This window comes from Cervus canadensis, chromosome 28 (genome assembly GCF_019320065.1).
Source record: "Cervus canadensis isolate Bull #8, Minnesota chromosome 28, ASM1932006v1, whole genome shotgun sequence".
In the NCBI taxonomy this organism is placed as follows: Eukaryota; Metazoa; Chordata; class Mammalia; order Artiodactyla; family Cervidae; genus Cervus; species Cervus canadensis.
In genome coordinates, this window is record NC_057413.1 from 46,913,868 (window position 1) to 46,934,743 (window position 20,876).

The following is a 20,876-nucleotide window of genomic DNA, read 5'->3' on the forward strand; positions in this document are numbered from 1 at the left end:
TTGCTCCCTGGGACCCCGATAAGCTGACCACAAATCTGTTCAAGGATAATGATGAGGGAGGTACCTGTGTCCATGACAGCCAGGCAGCCCTGGGGGCACCAGTCAGTGGTTCGGTCCCCTATGGATAACTTGCAGGAGCCATTAGAGGTCAGAGGTCATTCCAGTCTTCCTCCAGCCTCCATGCAGGCTCTCCTTCAGAGCAATCCGCAGGTCTGCCCCAGGCTGGGAAAAGCCCTATATTTTTCCCAAAGGAAGCCCCCCAGGCCTCCTCCCTTAGCAGGGTATGGGATTTGAATCTCCCCACCCCTGGAAGGTGATCTGCCAGTAACCTAGGCAACCACAGGGCTCCAGGAGACCTCGCCTGTGTACAGCTGGCTATTCTTGCCCCCAAAGGTGACTTCTCCCATGATGATGTCATCTTGTCAACCAGGGACCAGAGACATAGTCAGACTGTGGAGGAGGCAGCTGCAGGGTGACTGGACCCCTATTTCTGGAGCCTACTCTCTGAGTCAGCCCAGTGGGCCTGATCCCCGGTACCACCCTCCTGCTCCTCTTGCACCACCCACCCGCCCCCCCCAGCCCCTGGCTCGGGGCAAAGTTTCCAGCCAGGCCTCCAAAAGGCCCTGTCTAGTCATGGGTTGACCATTTGCAGCGCAGAGGGAGCTCCCAGGCGTGGGGTCCTCTGTCGTGGTGAGATAGAAACTGACCACGGGCTCTGGTGTCAGGCTCCAAAAGCCACGCAGGCCCATGGAAAAAGCCAGCCAGCCCCAAGGCAGACACGGAAGAGGAAGCCAGGTCCATTATGCCATCAAAGTGGGTGCTTTTGAAGGTGGTGCCCAGCTCCATCTGGTTCAGGCCAAACCCCTGGTTGGTGATGGGCAAACCCTGAATCTGGCTGGTGACAGGAGAGAAAGCCCCTGGGAGTGGTCCTCTGGAGGCTGGAGTCCAGCAGCCTCCCTCAGCAAGAAGGAGGTTCAACTCCCACCCTAGGACTTGGTGAGAACCTGGGTCCCGTGTGGCAAAGGAGCAGTGGGCTCCGCGAGGAGTTAGTCCACAAAGGACTCTCCAGGCTGGAGGTGTGTGTGCATCTGGAGCAAGGAATGGAGAGCAGGGCCCTTTGCTCCTTCCCTCTCTCCTCACTTCTGTCACCCCCTCTGCAGTGACCTAGACCCCACCTGGTCACAGGGACCTCCTGTGACCTCCCTGTGATATTCACAGCAGGCTGGACTTTCACAGGAAATTGGACACCCGCAGATTGGCGGAGCCTGTGTCAGAGATCGTGAAATTCTGAGGAGGGGTCCTCACACTGATATCTCCATAGTAGTACATCCAAGAGGGAAATTCTGTCATTGAGGATGTTGGACCTCAGGCCCCCAGGGACCTATAGCCTCTGGCTTCCAACAGCTCCCTGAAGGTCTGACTTGGACTCTTATACATGACTGCCCAATCAACCTGACTCTGCAGTGTCTCCTCAGACTGGGGCTCCGTGAGGGCTGGTCTGTGTCTCCCCTCAGACCGGGGCTCCCTGAGGCGGGGCTGTGTCTCCCCTCATACTGGGGCTCCCTGAGGGCTGGTCTGTGTCTCCCCTCAGACCGGGGCTCCCTGAGGCGGGGCTGTGTCTCCCCTCATACTGGGGCTCCCTGTGCAAGGCTGTGTCTCCCCTCAGACTGGGGCTCCCTGAGGCAGGGCTGTGTCTCCCCTCACACTGGGGCTCCCTGAGGCAGGGCTGTGTCTCCTCTCAGACTGGGGCTCCCTGAGGCAGGGCTGTGTCTCCTCTCAGACTGGGGCTCCCTGAGGCGGGGCTGTGTCTCCCCTCAGACTGGGGCTCCCTGAGGCGGGGCTGTGTCTCCCCTCAGACTGGGGCTCCCTGAGGCAGGGCTGTGTCTCCCTCAGATGGGGCTCCCTGAGGCGGGCTGTGTCTTCCTGGTCTGCAGAGACTGGGGCTCCTGAGGCGGGGCTGTGTCTCCCCTCAGACTGGGGCTCCCTGTGCAAGGCTGTGTCTCCCCTCAGACTGGGGCTCCCTGAGGGCAGGCTGTGTGAAGTCCTAAAAAAGGGCTCTTTTTCAAATTGGAACAGAATAAATCAGAGTGCCTGTTCAGATAAGTGTTCTGTGTGTGTGTCTATGCGTGTCTGCTCATGATGCAAATGCTGAAAGGCCCCACGCTCACTCGGTGCAGGATGTCCACGCACAAACACGCCAGGGACAACGCTTGCCCATCTACATGCTCATGCCCAGCCCCAGGCTGGTGCACGAGCTCCTGCTCCCCAAGAGGCAGCTTGTGTGTATCTCCCGCGTGCCCCAGACACACCTTTCTCTAAGCTGGGCAGCAAGGAAGGCCTCCTCCATCCTGTCCCTGTCCTCCTCTCCTTTCCCCGCCCTTCCTTCTCTTACTCCATATGACCCTCCACTCTCCTCTTCTCCCTCCTCCTTCCCACCCTTCTCCGCACCTCGCCTCCACAGTGGCCATGTCCCCCCTGACCTCTTGCTGAAAGGTAAGCCCAAGACCTCCTCTCAGTGCAGCATCCAGACCGGAGAAAGCCCCTCTGTGTGACTGCATCTCCCAAGGAGGAAATGAGGACAAGGGGTCTGGCTTTAGCACGAGGCAGTCAACCTCGGGCCAGTCCGTGGTTCACCCCATGGGTCCGCACCATTGTCTTCAATTCCTCCCCCAGAGAGAGTGGCCCACTTGGCAGTGGGGGCTGGAAACTTCCAGAGACTCCCTCCTGTTCTTGACCAGTCTCGCCTGTAAGTCCCTAGACCTGTCCAGGGGGGCCAGGAACCCATGCTCCTGTGCCCCGTGTCCTCTTGAGACTCTGCGGGGGCTGGGCAGGTCAGACAGGCCACGGGGAGGGGTTTGATTTGGATGGAGCTGGCCTTGACCACAGACCAGTCTCTGTGGGTGGTGAATGCTGGGGCTGGGTGGCAGGGCTGAGAGTCCCGTGTCCCAGACTGAGGCATATCAAAGGCCAGAGACTCTAATTATCAGGGCCTGGATAAGGAGCAGGAACTGAACCTGTTCCGAAAGTCCCAAACCAAACACTGATAATGCATCCAGGAAGCTCCGTCACCTCTCTCACTCAGGGCCCCTAATTGGGCCTCAGAGAGATGTGGTTATGGTCCCAGGACCGAGGAGCCAGAGCTGGCCCCAGCCCAGGTCCCAGCCCATCGAGTTTGAGTTCCGGAGGGGTGGACCTGTGAGTTACAGCATGGAGCCTGCCAGGGCTTTCCCTCTGCTCAGCGCTCCTTGTGTGGGACACCTGGGGGCAAAGTGGGGACCGGGGGTTCTGGGCAGGCAGCTGGGGACAGGCAGCCTCGGGAGGGACCCCTCCTGGAACATATCGTCAGCCTCCCCAGCTCTCCTCACATTCTGGTGTCTGGAGGGCTGGCTCTGCCCACTGTAGAGAAACCCACAACATCAGGGGGTCCTCACTCACCCAGCAGAGATGGAGGAGAAGAGGCATCCAGATGCCTGGACACTCCCCAAAGCCACCCCTATTGCTTTCCAGATTCTGAGCTTGTCTGGAAGGAGTCTAGCTGACCTTGGCCCTGCTTCCTGCCAAGTCCAGGCACACCCCCATAGCTGGCCCAGATTCTAGGAAGCTGAGACCATGATCCAGAGGCTCCAGGAGGATTTCTGAGGGTCTCACCTTTGTCCCTTTGTAGGAGAAGGTGTCACCGCTGCTCCGTGTCGGGGCCAGCCTCCAATGGCTCATCCTCCGGGCACTTTCAGCCTACATGGGCCACCCTCTGTGTGCCAAGCTCCCCCAGGCCTGCTCTGGACAGCAGTGCTCCCTCCCACTGCATCACTGCAGCCTCACCTCCCAAAGTCCCGGGGGCAGGGTGGGGGCTCAGCATCCAGGTCTCCCCTGGTTGCAGGTCCGGCAGAGAACAGACACAGAATCGCAGGGGAAGGAACAGCAAGGTGGGCCTCGGCCAGGCCTGGCCTGGCCCAGGAGTGTGTGGTGGAGCCCTCAGCTCTGAGTCATGGTGTCTGAGGACCCAGCTCTTTAACCTCTGGTCCCAGGCATGGGTCACTGTCAGGGGGCATTCTCCCAGGCCTCCCAGTGAAATCTGCCCATCCTCCCCCCACATTCCTTTTCCATTCAGTAGAAGGCATCCCTCCACACAGGCCTAGATAAGGAGCAGACCCCAGACCTCATTTCCTTTGCCAATCTTCCGTTGGATCTACTTCAGAATAGATCCCAAATATGTCCTCTTCTCTCCTTTCTCATGGCCACCAATGAGCTCCCCAGCACGTCTCCCTAGATTCCAGCAGTAGCCTCCTCATACGTCTCCCCACTTCTGCCCTTTCTATCCAACAGCCCCACCCCCGCCCCAGACCGCAGCCAGAGCCACTCTATTAGAACTCAAGTCAGGTCTCTGCTCCCAACCCGCCAGCAGCTAGTCCAGTCGCCTCCCCCGGACCACAGGACTCCCTGTGGATCCTGCCCCCGCTCTCTCCACTCCTTAACCCCTTTCCAGCTACACAGGCCTCCTTGGACCCTGTCACTTTTCCTGCAGGTCCTTTGCACATGCTGTCCCCATCATCTGGACCTTCCTTCCCTTGGCTGTTCACTCAGCCTTCTTCATGCCTCCGCCCCGAGGTCATCTCCCCAGCAAGACCTTCCTTGACATGTGGCCCCTTCCTGCCCTTCAATCACATTGCTCCTTCTGCAGTTTCTTCAAAGGAATGTTCGTCCCTGAACTTAACTTGTTCATTGTAATTAATTAGGTGGTTAATTCTCTCACCATCAGGAAAAGGTAAGCTCAGGAGGGCAGTGCCCTATTTGTCCTGATGGCTGCCTTGTCCCCACCCGTCACCGTGCCTGGCACCTAACTGGCACTCACTAAATATTTGTTGAGTGACTGGACAGGTGAATGCCCACACCTGATCTGGTCTGAGCCCCATAGCTGCCCCCTCCAATCATGGGCACATGGCCTATCAAGTATAGTCACCTCCTTCTCCTTCCTCCCCAACCATCAGGCTCCCACCCCACTGGCTCCTCTCTTCCCATGCCCCCAGCTTAACTGCTAGGCCCACACTTCCAATTCCTTCCCCTGATCTTTCCCATCATTCATGATCCACCTTCAGCCAGCTTCCTCATTTCACCTGCTGTTGCTGTGACAACCATAGCATAGGAAAGCTTCAGCTCTGTGCCAAGGGCCCACTGAGCACTTTATGTGCATTTTCTTATTTAAGACATAACAACATTGGAAGGTTGTTATTAGCTTCCCTTAATAAATGAGGAAACAGGTTCAGAGAGGTTGGGAGATCTGTCTGAGGTCACACAGCTCTCCATGTGCAGAGGCACATGGTCCATAATCCTATCTTGTGTGAGCCTCACGTCTCCAACTTGACAGTGAGTTCCGGGGAGGTGGGGTTTTGTCAGGACTTAGCCCCCATGACCCAGATTTTGAATCTTGGACCCACTGTGTCTAACCGTGGCTTGAGAAATCAAGGCTTCCCAGGTGGCACTAGTGGTAAAGAACCTACCCACCAATGCAAGAGACATAAGAGATGCAGGTTTGATCCCTGGGTCAGGAAGATCCCCTGGAGGAGGGCATGGCAACCCACTCCAGTATTCTTGCCTGGAGAATCCCATGGAGAGGAGCCTTGTGGGCTACAGTCCCTGGGGCCACAAAGAGATGGACACGACTGAAGTGGCTTAGCACAGCTCAGCACACACCTGTACGACTGTACACAAGTCATAGGTTCGTAGGGTCCCCCACCCCCTCTCTGATATAGCAATACACTGAGAGATTCCCCAAGCCCTTTCATCCCAAGAGGAAAGGCGCTTAAAAGGAAAGATTTTGGCCAGCACCAGCTCATCCGGGCCAGAGAGGCAAGGTGCCTCAAAGAACACCTGGAAACTTCCTCACTCCCACCCTGATGTCCCTCACCCTTTCTTCCATGGCTGCTCCCATCTCCCCTCAAGCCCTCCTCAGACTCAGCTGCCTGGCTTTCCCCAGCCCAGGCAGCATGCAGTCAAGATCAGAGGTTTCATTGCTTTTACGTTCCCTTCCCCAGAGCCAGAGTCCCCAGTCCCTCATCTCTCACCCCCACATCTTGTCCCTGCCACACCCTTTCTGAGATCTTCTCACCCAGAGGGGAACCAGGTCAGGCTAAAGGAGAGGTAAGTGGAGGGAGGCGATGGGGCCCCCAAGGGGCCAGGTCTCCCCAGCTAAAGGAGCTGAAGAGATGGCTGAGGAGACAACCCCATCAATCAGCAGGCACTGGGCGGGATTAAAGTGTCCCCTCCCCACCCCCACAGTGCTCATTAGCTCAGTCATCATACTAATAACCCCTTAAGAATGAGCATAATGACAGCACCCACCTGGAGCACGAGTGATGCTGTTACTCTCCTGACCTCCCCAGCCCCTGTCCACAAGCATCCACGGGGCCCTGGGGTGGGAATATCCATCCCCAGAGAAGCCAGGAGAGGGGTCCACCTGCGAGCAAGGCAAGTGGGGGCAAGGCTTCCTACCAACCACTGGCAGGCAGAGTGAAGCTTCCAGAAGAGTTAGGCTGAGAACCCCAGATGCTGTGGAGACCCCTCGTGATCCATCACCCATGGAGAGCCCCTCCCACTCCCCACCTCTGGTTTCCCATCACCTCCAGGTCCATTGCCAGGGCTGGTGCCTCTGGCCAGATGCCAGGACAGACACAGGCGAACAACAAGAGATGTCAGCTAAATAAGCAGGAGGGTCTGGACTTTGATTTAACAAACCAAGGACTCCACATCAGGTAGCTACTGATGTTTGTGTGGAAAGACCCGGTGTCAGGCCAGCTCTGAGGTCCTAAGAACAAGAAGGACCCATGGAGTGAGTGCAAACTCAGGCAGAGGTGTAACACCTGGAACAACAATGACATTGGGCTGAAGGAAGGTGCAGGTCAGTCCTGAGCCCTGCATTCAGTAGTTTTGGGTCAAACTAGGGCACGAAGGGCTGGACAGAGCAGAAGACACCTTTCTGGTTATGCCAGAAAGAATCATGTTCAGATGAAAACATCTGCCATTTACTGAGCCCTTACGATGGGGCAGTGCCACAGCTCATGCTGGGAAGACAGTCTCCTGTTTGAGCCTCACAATTTCTTTCCTTCTTTCTTTTTGGCCGTACCACATGCCTTGCAGGATCTTGGTTCCCTAACTAGGGATTGAACCCACACCTCTGACAGTGAAAGGGTGGAGTCCTAACCACTGGACCACCAGGGAATTCGCTGATCCTCACAGTTTCAAGACGGAAGAACTGTTATAATCCCCGTGTCACAGATGAGGAAACCGAAGCCTGAAGACGTCAAATTGTTAGTAATCAATGAGGCCAGGTTTCAAAATTCAGGCTCCCGCAGCAGAGAGACTAGCCTTAACTGTGTGTGGGTCTGTGAGCAGAATTAGGGCCCAGCGATGGATGGTTTAGGGACATCCTAAGACCCCCCTGGAGAGAGCACTTGTGAAGCAGTGAGCTCCGCATTCGGGGAGTGTGTCAGCAGAAACCTGATAAGCATCCTGAGGAATCCTGTCGAAGGGACTACTGGATGGGTCCCAGCCTAGCCAACCTACAAGATTCCATCTTAACTTTGTGATTCTGTAGACATGGCACCCTGAGGGGTACACCCAGGCCCTCTCAACCCGGCCTCAGCCGCCCATGGCCTTCCTGGAGTCTCGGGGATCCCTCATTATAAACCCTCCTTCACCTGGGAGTATGACTCCTCTTTAAGGTGTTGGTCAGAGAACCCCCCAGAGCCCAGGGGAGTCCTGGCCTGACCTGACAAGCCTCTTGTGGGGTTGAGATGCCTGGAGGAGAGGGTGGTGGGGGTGAGAGAGTTCAAGCCCCTTCTGCACACTCACCTACAGAATGGGAGCCATTCTAAGGCACTGAAAGAGTTGAGGGGCATTAAGGCTTCCCTGGTGGTCCAGTGGTTAAGACTCTGCATTGCCACTGGAGGGAGCATAGGTTTGATCCCTGTTCGGGGAGTTTCACATGCCTCAAGGTATAACCAGAAAAATAAATTTAAAAAAATTTTTTTTAATTTAAATATATAAAAGAATAGAGAGGCAGGATCTGTGGGTGGGCGTCAGGCCAACCCGAGGGGAAAGCAGGTTCACCTTGCTGTCAGCCAGGCAAAGCCCTGGCTTGGAATTCAGGATTCCTGAGTGAGAACACTGGAATGTGGCCCCCACCACCACCTGGCCTGCTTCTGTCTGGGGCAGCACCCAACACGCTCGCCCCCAGCCCACCTGAGGAAACTCAGCACCTGCAGGCCAGGTTGGGAGAAGGGCTTGGAAAAGACACACGACTGGCAGGCAGCCCCCGCTCAAGCCACTAATTAACTCCACGGCCCCAGGCAAGTCACTTCACCTCTTGACCTGTTTCCTCCTCTGCACTGCGGTGATAACAATCCGGCCCAGTGAGCTCAAAGAGATAAATCGTCTATAAGCCGCCCATGTTTATACCGTTGTCAAGTGCTATTATTACCCAGGGGTGGGCTCCGGGAGGGCCCCTCCTGGTCTGACCTGAAATGTCACTCCTGGACAGGATGCTGGCTCCTGTTCTTTCCTGAGGGCAGTCTGGAGGGTGGGTAGGGCCTGATTCTAAAGAAGAGAATTGAGCAGTCAGCAAACATTCACCATGTTGGTGGAGATGGTTGGATGATGATGGCAATGGAAACGGATTCGGTCCGCACACCACGCCTTGAACGCTGGCAGGGTAGGCTCAGACACAGGAGCTGCAGTTGCCCTCCTGAGCATCACTCCATCCCCAGCCTTCCCCTCCCCACCAGGAAAGCTGTCCACTCACAGCCCACCCGCCACACCAGAGGAAAATTCCTGCCGCAGGCTCATGGGTCACAGGCAGTGACCTGGGGAGGGAACAGGGAAGCTTGGTGGCCACACTGGGCTGGGAGCCAATTCCTGGGATGTGCCCTGGACCCCCACCCAATGCTCCACAAATATGTAGACTAGAGTGATTACAGCTTACTCTGGGGGAAGCTCTGGGCCTGACCAAGACCTGGCCACCCCTGAGAGTGAGTTGTTCAGCAAAGGAGCAGCAGCAAGCCTGAGGTTGGTCTCTGAGGCTGAAGAGTTATGACGGCCAGTGGTTTTTATTCCCTGGGGAGTGGCTGGGGCAAGAGCCTGCCCAGGTGGCTCTGCTTGCCAAAGCGGTGCTATTTTCATCATCTCATTAGCTACTTCTCACAATTAGCTCTGTGTTTTCCAAGGGCAAATCCAAGGCCTACTTGGGGTGACCAAATGCTCAAAAGAGCGGAGATGACAGCGGAGGAGTCAGCACTAGAACGCAGCCTCGACTCAAGCCAGGCTCCTGACTCCCCCATGACAGAGTTCACGAGTAAGGAGGGGCCTGAGCACCCTCATGAGTCACTAGCACAGCCAGGGGCCCTAGGCCTGGTCCTGGCACGGCCATGTCTGCCCCCCAATCTTGGTGATCCTGTTTGAAGGGTCCACTGCTCCTGACTGTGGAGGCCAAAAGGAGGAGCAGGGGTCATGTGTGAGGACACAGAGAAAGCAGAATTGAGCTGCCTCCCTGGGTGAGCAGCAGAGAGAGGACAGCACTGCCCTACTGCAGTGTGGGAAAAGTGCATGAAACCCAGCCTGCCGTGGGTGAGCCCTCCGGTCCAGAGATCAAAAGGGTGTAAAGAAGTGTTCAGAGCCAGGCGCACCCTGGGATCCTACTGGGCCCCAGGTGAAGGGCCTCTCACGCCTTCTGTGGCCAGTTCTCTTTGTCCATTTCCTGCACAGAGAGGGACACCCAAGGTCAGAGGGTTCTGGAAGCTGGTTGGTCTAATTCCTGCTCAGGAAAAGGGCACATCTAGAACTGAGGCCCCGGGCAGTGGTTGAACAGCAGCAGGGGAGGGAGGCGGGCGGGCCCTGCCCTGGCCTGTTTCCTTGGTGTGGAGGACAGGTCTGCTCACTCCACAGGGCAGGGAGCTGGGGCACAAACAGTGACCAGAGACAAGAAGGCTTGCCCCCAAGGCTTGGACAAACCCTGCTCCCTCTCCTCCGCAGGGCCCTGAGTGCCTCATTAGAGACACTGGATTTTCTGGAGATTAACCACTCAGGGGTTTGAAACAGAAAGGGAAATTTTGAGGCAGGGAGGCTGGTGGGAGGAGGAAAAGGAAAGAGGCAGCCTCCGGATATGGAAAGGGAATTTCCGCAACCACAGCCTCGGGCAGGGGGAGCGTGCAGCCCCGGGCAGAGGGGCCCAGGCAGGAGTTTGGATGTGCTGGCTCTGTGAGGGCCCCATCCCTGCAGTCGGTCAGAAATTCCCCAAAGAGCTCATTCCTAGGGAGGACTTCCCTGGGAAAGTCACACTTTGTAAGTCCGACTATTTAGTTCTATATTACTGTTTTTCCCTTTTTAATTTTGCTTTTCCTGGGTTTTTAGTCAAGTCCTGTTTAAAGGTTCTAGTCTTGACCCTGCCAAGCGGATGGCGCTGAAGGAAGATCCCGGGTCCCCCTTGGGGCCAAGGTGGGAAAGGAGGGCAGTACCCAATCGGATCCACCTGGGGGCAGAAGGGGGACTCAGTGAGGGAGTCCAGAGAAGGTGAATATGGTGCAGCACCCCACCCCTCAATTCCACTCTCACCGACTACAACCTCAGAGGGTCAGGGTAGTTTTTCTTACAGATCCCCCTTGGGTATCAAGGACCCCAGCTGTCCTGTCACTTTACTTTGATGGAGCAGCCGTCCCTGGAAAACTTTCAGTCCTAGGCCAGGGCTTCTCAGAGGAGAAAAAGAAATGATTGTTACTTATCACAAAACCCACGATCACCCTAGAGTGAAGACCCTAACTCTGTGAGGCCTCCTGGACTCCCACCCCAGCACCATGCCAGAAAAAAAAAACTCCCTAAAAAGGTGACGTCATCCACCACGTCAGAATTTAAAAATAATTATATTAATAATAAATATGTTAAATTACATTTAAAACAATAAATAGAAAAATAAACTGATAAATAAAATCAACAGGTACAAAATGTTTCCAAATTTCAACCAAAAAAACACACAGACGACAGACGCGACAGATGACAGAACGGGAGGGTGCTAATTGCCGTCGGGGGGCCCTTCACAGTTTACACCGCGGCTCCCTCCTCGCCTGGTCACCCTCTCCTCTCCCCAGCTCGGACACCGGGGGTCTCTGCGGCTGATATCTTTGGGGACTCTGGCCAGTGCGAGAAAGCATCTGGTCCACCTCAGTGCCCTTCTGCGAAGCAGCCCGGAACCCCGGAGTGGGGGTTCGGGGCACGGGAGCGGGAGGCGGAGGCTGGGCAGGGTGGAGGAGGGGCGCCCCTACAGAGGCAGGTCGGTGCTGTTGTGCCGGGTTTTCCTGGCGGTCCCGTCGTCGCGGGGCAGCGCCCTCTGCAGGTTGGACATGGCCACGGTCTTTTTGAGGTCGATCACGGCGTAGGAGTCTGAGCTGCGGGTCGGGTGAGTGGTGGGCACAGGGGCTCGGGGGGCGGAGGGGTTCGGGGGCCCCTTGGGGCGGTCTCCACCCCAGCCCTTCAGCTCCACCTGGATGTAGTTGAGCTGCCTTGGAGGCTCCGGGCCCGGCCGGCGGAAATCAAAGTTGAAGACCCTCGGGGAGCCTCGGCGCCGGGTCAGCGGCACGGGGAAGCTGCCGTGACTGCGGAGGGCCGCCCGGGTGCTGGTGGGCTTCTGCAGTGGGGTCTCGTCCTCCTCGCCTTCTGGGAAGCCGTTGGAGGAAGGGGTGAGCCCGTCCCTGGAGTCTCCGTCATCCCCGGCCTCCTCCCCTGGCTGCGGGGCCTGGCTCTCCCACACAGGGGGCAGGGAGGGCAGGTTTTCATAGTGCAGCAGTGCAGCCCTGCGCTGGGCCAGGCCGTTCCAGCCCGGCTCCTCCGGGCTCAGTCTCCAGCCCGCCCCCGGCCGCAACCCCCCGCTGAGGTTCTCGTAGGTGCACTTGGGCTGGGCTTGGCACTCCGAAGGGCCCTCGTTGTTATTGTTGTGGTGGGGGGCGTCCTGCAGGCTCGGGCAGAGGCCTTGGCACTTGGTCATGTGCCGCCGAGCCGGGGTGGGGCCCAACACGAACTTCACCTGGCCCGGCTGCAGGAACACCTGTGGGTCCCGCTGGTCGGGGCCCCGGGCCTGCGGCGCGAAGGGCGCCCGGCCCTCAGGCAGGGGCTGCAGGCAGTGCCGGCTTCGGCGCTGCTCCTCCTCGCTGGCTGGCGTGTTGACGTAGGTGTGGGACTGGGCGTTACAGTCCAGGGCGGGAGAATCCAAGGGCAAGGAGGAAGCAGAGAACAGGGGACAGGATGAGAGAAGGACGCGGGAAAAGGGCTGCAGTCTCCTCCTCTTCCTTGTCCTCCAAACCTTTCAGGGAACCGGCCTCCCTTTTCTTGGGACAGAAAGGGGTCCTATCCACTTTCTTCCCTCCCATGAGCCTCACCAGAAGGAAGTGCTGTATTTTCCCATCCTCCACCCCCACCAGACCAACAGGAAGACCCTGGGCAGCCACTTGCTCACCTGCTCATCCGGGGCAATGAGGGCATGGGTGGATTCTTCACCAAGCGAGGGGTGTCGGAGGCTGCTCGTTGAGGGGCGCCGGGGTGCTGAGAATCGGGGACCCTCTCCTGGGCAGCCAGGGAAGCCGTTGGAGAAGCTGGAGACGGTATAGCCTAGAGCTGGGCACACAGGAGACAAGCGGTCCTTAAACCACCTGGCAGCTACCTGCAGCCGTGTGTGTGGCAGCCTGGGACTCTCACAGGGAAGCAGTACCAGGGTCCCCACGGGTCCACCCCACTGAACTGGCAGTCCCCACTGTCTTCACCTTGTGTCTGATCTTCAACTTCTGCCGTTCTTCTGAAAGCTCAGCTTAAACGCCACTTCCCCCATCACAGCCTTATCTGAAACACTTAAGGCACACCTTGCTGTCACTGAACTGACTCTACACTTCATTCCAGCTCTGCCAGTGAGCTTCAGGGAAGTTCCTCAAAATCAAGGACCGTGTGTCTATTTCTTCTGTCCCTCACAGGCCAGCCAATGGAGGGCAGGACACCGAGCAGGTGTTCGGTGTGATTCAGTGAATGAACAAGCAGAAACTGTGGGAACCTCTCCAGACAGCCGTGGGCAGAGATGCTGCACCAGCTGTCAGGAAAGGTATATGGGTATGACCCAGGAGACAGAAGGAAGGAAGCAAAACGGCTCCAGACTGCCGTTTCCATGGAAACCCAATGTCTTCCTGTCTGCTCCCCGACCATCCGTCAATACAAGGCTCTGGACTTCCCAGCCTCAGCTTGAGTCACCTGATTGGTCCAGGCCAGGACTTCTCCATCCCTGGGAGTTGTCTAATGATGAATGATGGTCCTGGAAGCCTGGCTCACCCAGCCACCCTCCACCTGCCTGCCTGACTCGTGCCTCCAAGACCAGCGCTCCCTGCACCTATGCTTGTATGTGCGTTGGGGTGCTGAGGAGAGGGGTCTCTCACCATTGGGAGGCTGGGGGGCCCGAGGGAGGTCAAGCTCAGCCGGGTGACTGTTGCGGGTGATGATGACTGGCTCTTCCATCACATTGATGCTGTTGCACTGCATCAGATCCTGGAGGAGGTTGAAGATTTCCTCAGCCCTGGAGCACTTAAATGCAAATATCCCTGAAGAAGGAGAAGAAGAAATGAGGCTCCTCTGACCCTGCATCCTATAGGGGAGGACCAGAGAGGCTTAAAGGATGCACTGAGTTCAGGAAATGTCCCTGAACTTCAGTCCCAGGCCTGAGGGGTTAGGGTTAGCAGACCAACTGTCCTTCGCACACTCTCCAACCTCCAAGAGCCATGGGAGGAGCCGGCCCAAGGCCTTCACTCCCCTCCCCCAACACACACTATCCATTACCATCATCTTAAGATCTAGTGTGCTGTGCTTAGTCGCTCAATTGTGTCCAACTCTGTGACTCCAGGGACTGTAGCCCCCCAGGCCTGTCTGTCCATGGGATTCTCCAGGCAAGAATACTGGAGTGGGTTGCCATACCCTCCTCCAGGGTATCTTCCCAACCCAGGGATCGAACCCAGGCTTCCCACATTGCAAGCAGATTCTTTACTGTCTGAGCCATAAGATCTGGTACTTCAACTATATTCCTCTGAGGTTAAATCATTTTCATAAGGATGTGTGTCCACAGGGGTGAAGGAAAGTGAAGTAAAAAATCAAAGTGGAAAGAATGGTGTCAGATGAGTGACCCTCCACCTCACCTGCTACCCCTTGCTCCCCAGAAAAAAAGAGCTCTGCCAGGGCCCCAGCCCTCAGCTCTATGCCCAACAGTCTCTAAGCTCTTTGAGGGTGGGAGGGTCTGTCCTGTTCACTGTCTGTTCACTGTATACTTAGCCCAGTGCCTGGCCAGAGAGTGACTACTGTGTACGGGCTTCACGGAGCTTGAACTCTGGTATAGAAAGGAAGGATGGGCCATCTAGCTAAAGGACAACTATGGCATGGCAACAATTGTGGCTCCTCCATGCGGGTACCTTACAGCCCCTCAGACTCCAAGGCAGCAACGCATGGTCCTCAGCAGGATTGGGCTGAGGATTCATGACTCAAGGAATCCAAAGATGTCCTTGGGGTGTTGGGCCAGCCTGGGATTCTGCATCCTCCTTTGTAACAATGGGGACCAGGACTCAGGGAAGCTACTTGGGATGTGCATGTGGGTATCCACACAAAGACAAACTAAGCTGGGGTGTCAGGTCTGCAGGAATGGAATGAAAAGGGTAGAAGGGAGGAGAAGAAACAGGACTATTCTTTCCTCATTCTATTCTATTACATCTCATTCCAAGATATGTCAAGGGCTTAGAAAAGGCTGAGAACGACTGGAGTTTTAGAAGAACCCTGTGTTGGGATTTATGGTGCTCCTCTGGGATCCCCAGTTTGGATTAAACCCTACCAGGAGCAGAGAGGCCCCTTCCTCCCCTCTCGCTGCTCAGCCAGCGTTATCTGCCTCTGCCTCTTGAGTTCTACAATAAGGTGCGTGGAGGGGAGGGCTGCCCCGCCCACTGCAGCCACAGAGACGCACTGCTGTGCTTGCGGCCTCATCGGAGGAGCTCGCTAGTTCCATCACTGCCATCACAGCCCCACAGTGCACTGAACACAATCCTGTGGGGGATTCCTTCTGGCAGCTCAGCTCGAAGACAAGCCCAGACCATGCCCGCCCTTCAAAGAGCAATGGCTGGCCCCAGACTTAACATCATGGAACAACCCACTCCTCCCTGACCTCCAGCTGCAGGGAGAAAGGGGAGGAAGGCTGAATATATCACACTCCATTGCCCACAGGTGACGGGAGACAAAGATTAACCTTGTGAGGGTTACTCCGTACACTGTGGACCTCTCCGAATTTATCATTCTCACCCCGCGCAGGCCCAAGGCAGCAAGTGTTCCTGCCTGAACTTTCATTATACACAGGGACCTGGGCATATGATGTGGGGCTGTTTGCTCTTACTGAGGGGGCAACAGGGACCCTGAAACTAGAGTAATAAAAGGAGGAGCTTGCTTTCCCACGCAGGCACTGCCTGGGACCACTGCCTGCTTCCCATGGGTTGTGCAACAAATGCCCCCACAAAGCCACCCAGGCTGGAGCTGCAGTGACTGAAGAAGCACCGGCCTGGGAGTCCACTTAGTTCTGTGCGCCCTTGGCCATGACCCTTCCCTTCTTTGGGCAACACCTGCCAAGTCAACAGACTTCCCTACTGACCTTCCAGCTGCGACTTCCGGCCACAGAACCTGATCCCCGTGGACAAGTCCCTATCCCAGCGTGGGGCAGGGGCTGGTACTCACCCTGGCCAGTCTGACACCGGCGGCCACTCTCAAAAGAGAAGAGGTTGGAGTCGTAGCCATAGCGCCGCAGGCAGAGGTAAGGCCAGCGGACAGCCTCGCGCCGATGCAGGTGCAGCACCAGCTCGCTCTGGGTCAGCTCCATCACTCCGGAGCCCAGCTCCACGCCCTCATCATCCACGTTCGTCACCTGGCAGGGGCAAGGGACAGAGGGGTCAATGACTGAGCCCCTCAAGTGTGTGTCTGGGTCCACGAGCCACTAAGAACGCCACACGATTACTGGGACACGGATGAGGCAGTGTCTGTGACCCAAGACAATTCTCTAGGCTTTAGTTGTGTCATTTGGGCAGTGCAGGGAGGGGTAGTGAGTTGACCCCTAAGGTCAGATAGTTAGACATCCAAGGTTAGACATCCAAATGGTCCATGGCTAGTATACAAGGACCAGATGTTAATGCAAGAAAAGGTTTCATTGTGAATTAAACATCGTAAGACCCAGGGAGAGTCAAATCCAGGCACAACAAATATAAAGGCCTCCACCCTCTCCCCCAACTGAAGGACCTTACTGAGGGCTCCCTCTTCTGGTGAGCGAGAGAAACCTGGGCTTCAAGATGGGGTGAGGAGGAGGCGCCCCCTACAGAAGTGGAAGGAGTGGGGGGTGCACACAGGTCCATTGGGCCTGGCCTCAGCCTCCTAAAGCAAGCAGCAAACTTAACATTGCAGACTTTTGTTGTTTAAAGATACACTGACAGGAGTGAACATCGTGCTGAAAGCACAATCTTTACTACTCTCAGCATTTCTTCATTCTTAGTAAGACTAAGAGCTGCAAAAACAGCAATGGACTGAGCCTGTTTTCCTTGGGCCTGCTCAGAGATCCTGAGCTTGGGAATTCTTAATAAGTCTTAAAAAGCCCACAGCCTCAGGAGGTCATTCCACCTTCTCTAGGCAGGCAACTTGACAGCTTGGGCAGAACCCAGGAGGCCATTCTGGGTATGTGGGAAAGGAGGGGGCTGGGGGTACCTTGAACTTGGTGGGGTGGTTGTCTGAGACGCTGTCTCGGTTCAGGCAGCTGCAGCAGCTCCCCATGGTGTCAGAGCAGCCTGCCTGCCCTAGGGAAAAACAAAGGACAGTAAAATCATCACAGCCAGCTCCCCAAAGCCCTGCTCTGGAGAACTCTGGCAGAACCAACCCGCTGTGATCACCTACTCTGTCCAAGACTCACAGTCCCTTCCTCAAGGAATTCACACTCTCAATCCAGGGCCAGACACACACTGGATAAACATTAACTCAAGTTAGGATGTGTTAAGGATTAATGCTGATGGGGGGATGGAGAGAGCTTCTCAGGGGTAACATTTGACCTGGACCTTGAGAAGTATGTAGGATTCTGACTGACGTATGATAAGGAAGGGCAGCCTGGGCAGCATAAAAAACATGGCTAAAAGGAGGGACCTAGAGGAACGGATCTGCATCAGGAGCTGGGTGCCAGCCGGGGGCCTCATCCAGATTCAGCAAAGAAACTGTAGGTGGGGAGTCCCAGACACTTTGGCCTGGAACTTTCTCCTGTTCCTCCTGTCCCACCTCACTCAGATCCTCTGTTTTCCTTTCTTACCACCACCCCAACATCTCATTCAGTTGCTCAGTCGTGTCTGACTCTTTGCGACCCCATGGACTGCAGCATGCCAGGCTTTCTTGTCCATCACCAACTCCCAGAGCTTGCTCAAACTCATGTCCGTTAAGTCAGTGATAGCATCCAACCATCTTATCTTCTGTCATCCCCTTCTCCTCCTGCCTTCAATCTTTCCCAGCATCAGGGTCTTTTCCAATGAGTCAGTTCTTTGCATCAGATGGCCAAAGTACTGGAGCTTCAGCTTCAGTCCTTTCAATGAATATTCAGGGTTGATATCCTTTAGGATTGACTGATTTGATCTCCTTGCAGTCCAAGGGACTCTCAAGAGTCTTCTCCAACGCCACAGTTCAAAAGCATCAATTTTTCGGTGCTCAGCTTTCTTTACGATCCAACTCTCACATCCATACATGACTACTGGAAAAAGCACAGCTTTGACTAGATGGACCTTTGTCGGCAAAGTAATGTCTCTGCTTTTTAATATGCTGTCTAGGTTGGTCAAGGCTTTTCTTCCAAGGAGCAAGCGTCTTTTAATTTCATGGCTGCAGTCTCCATCTGCAGTGATTTTGGAGCCCAAGAAAATAAAGTCTGTCACTGTTTTTACTGTTTCCCCATCTATTTGCCATGAAATGATGGGACTGGATCCCATGATCTTCGTTTTGTGAATGTTGAATTTTAAGCCAACTTTTTCACTCTCCTGTTGCACTTTCATCAAGAGGCTCTTTAGTTCCTCTTCACTTTCTGCCATAAGGGTGGCATCATCTGCATATCTGAGGTTATAACATCTATCTCAAATTTATTTTTGATGTTCTCTTCAAATGAGATGTTATATTATGGTTAAGAGATACATTCAGATGATAGAAATTGAAAACAGACCATTATTTTCATAACCTTGAGTAGGCATTTCTTCATTAAAAAAACAAACACTCGGTTTGCTCCCCTTTGTCCAAACGGGAGACCAGAGGCCTTACTATCTGGCTTTTCCCTCTCGGATTACGGCACTCAAACTAGACGTAACAACATTTGGGCCTGTGGCTAGAATGGAGATGACACCACCAGGCTACAGTGACCTAAGGGAGCAAGCAAACCCATGGACCAATCCCAACCAGAAATTATGGGTTTGCAACTTGCTGCAAGAAATGAATCAGTAGGACTAGATACCTTCTAGAACTCCCATTGAAAGTGTAAAGTCTTGAACAATCCTGACCTGCACCCTCAATTCCTCCCAACTTGGGAAATTCTAGAAAAGTGGCTCCTATACACAGGTCTCACCTCACCCAGGCCATCGGAGAGCTGACCATGGGAGGGGCATGGGGAAGGACCCCCACTTTATTCCCCCTGTTCTTGGTGGGGTGGCATGGCAAGCAGTCTGCAGAGAAGTCACTTGGATCTCCCTGGGATACACCTGGGGCTCACCTAGCATAGGAGACAGAGACCACAGGTTAGTGGAAAATTTCTAGCCTCACCCCTCAATTGTTAATGAAACTGACTTGCTGTCAGTCCATCCCACCGGGATATCCATTCCAGGCTCTAATGGGATATAAATGCCAGTGAAGAAAGATCAAGGCCAAAGGGACCATAAATTCAAAGCCCCATAGGCCCTGAGAGGGAAAGACTCCCCTGGAAACAGTGACTTTGCAGTCCGAGAGAGGCCAGAACATTTTAAGTCACTTCTAGACCCTCTCTGAATCCTGTTACAACCAATACCAAGATCATCACCTTACCTTTGCAGAGAACTTGAACTCTACAGAGAGCTCTCTCAAGAAGACACGAAGATGTATTGGAAAGAGCAATGGCTTAAGATTCAGGAAACCAATATTCTAGTTTTTATGTTCCTGCTAAGTATCAGAGAGAGTCTGCCAAGCAGATCCTCCATCGCCACCCACAACTCCCACCCCAACGTCTTTAAGGGAAACAGCTTTCCAGTTTTTGCGGGAAACAGCTGTAAACTATGGAGCTTCACCTCTAGAAGTAAGTACATAGGACAAACACAACTAAAATCAACATTTTCCTCTTCTAGGACAAGCTCCTTCAGTCTCACATTTGGAACCTTGATAGACTTTCTGTTCTCCAAGCTCCAAAAGGCCTATAATTTAACACAAATGCTATCACCCAAAATTTCAGTAATGTGAGCCCTAGGTGGACAAGTCAACAAGCCAGGACCCTGGAGATCCTTGAAATCCCACCCTCCTGCTCTGGAAAAACAAGGTCATTTCCCAGGGCCCCAGGTGCTCTGCATCTTTGGGTACTTTCCAGGTAAAAGGACCCCTGCCCTCTGTCTGGCCTACTCTCTGGAAGGGGCAGCGGGCTGAGGAAGATGTGCACAGCTGGGTAAAGACGGGCAGCTGGGTAAATACCGGGGCTTGAGCCATCAACAGGGAGTCTGGGGGTGAAGCCAAGAACGGCAGGGTGCAAGATGAGGGAGGATGCTGCATCTTTTCCTATTTCCTTCACTGCTCTTAAAGATACCAGGACATATGACAGCCCAGCTAAAGGGGTGACATCAGGTGACAGGAGGAGAAGGCTCTGCTCTGAGACAGGTGTGGACTGGGAGTAGGAGTTTGAGGTTATGGCAGCTCAAAACGTGTGAGATGGATTGGGGAAAGGTGGATAAATGCTTTGGATTTGAGCACGGTGCCAGGAGAATGGAGGAGCATGAAGACTCAGAGGAATTTCAGGACGGTGGAAGCATCTGGATTCATCCCAGAGAGAATGGTGGTTCTGGGGGCGTAGCAGGGGAATTTGCAGGAGACAGGGGTTCTCGGGACTCCAGGACACGCGAAGGTGTGTCGGGGGTGGGGATAGGGTGGTTCTGGGAGGTTAGAGGCAGATTTAGGTAACAGAGTTGACGGGAATTTCTAGATGCCAGGAAGGAATAGGGGAGGTCAGGGCCGCGCGTAGTCTCTAGATCCCCGCCCCCAGCCCCGGGGCTCCACCGCCCGCCCTCCCGGTACTTCCTCGGGAGGGAGCGGCGACTGCGGCGAGGCGCGGTGCGGCCTCGGTGGAGCCGCCTCGTCCCAGCCCCGCCGCACCCCGACTCACATCGCCCCGCGGCCCGGGCGGCGCCGGGCCCCGCTCCCGGGTCCCGCTGCAGCAGCCGCCGCCCGCCCGGAGCTAAGGCCTCCCCGCCCCGCGGCGGCGGGGTCGGAGGTCACCGGCTGCACCAACGAGACGCTGCGGGCAGGCGGACCCGATCGGGGGCGACCGGCGCGCAGCCTAGAAGGTCCCTTTGGAGGACTTTGCAGTACCGAGCAGGGAGCATGCGCAGACGCCAGAGGGCGCTCCGGGCCAGCGGCAGAGCTGGCCTAGCGGGGGCGGGGCGGAGCCGGGGGCGGGGGCGGGGCTCAGGGCGGGGCTGAGGGGACGAGAGGTGGGACCAAAGGTTTCCACTCCCAGGATCAGAAGAAGGACCGGAGCCGGGGGCGGGACCGGGGAGAAACACGAAGGATGGGGGAGGGACTTGAAGGGATGGAACAAGGGACCCCAG

The 20,876-nt window shown here is 55.5% G+C and overlaps 1 protein-coding gene across 2 annotated transcripts; it reads right to left on the reverse strand.

The window, feature by feature from the left end:
* Positions 1-10,885: 10,885 nt before the first annotated feature.
* FRS3 (fibroblast growth factor receptor substrate 3) lies at positions 10,886-20,611 on the reverse strand. Of its 2 annotated transcripts, XM_043449620.1 has the most exons (7): positions 20,432-20,611; positions 18,662-18,805; positions 16,786-16,874; positions 15,772-15,958; positions 13,452-13,613; positions 12,491-12,648; positions 10,886-12,214 (listed from the first exon to the last, which is right to left on the reverse strand). In XM_043449620.1, exons 3-7 carry the CDS (start codon positions 16,849-16,851, stop codon positions 11,300-11,302), a joined length of 1,488 nt encoding a protein of 495 aa, XP_043305555.1. In that variant the 5' UTR covers positions 16,852-16,874; positions 18,662-18,805; positions 20,432-20,611; the 3' UTR covers positions 10,886-11,299. The 2 variants fall into 2 exon arrangements, with proteins under 2 accessions (XP_043305555.1, XP_043305556.1); XM_043449621.1 differs by lacking the exon at positions 18,662-18,805.
* Positions 20,612-20,876: the final 265 nt, after the last annotated feature.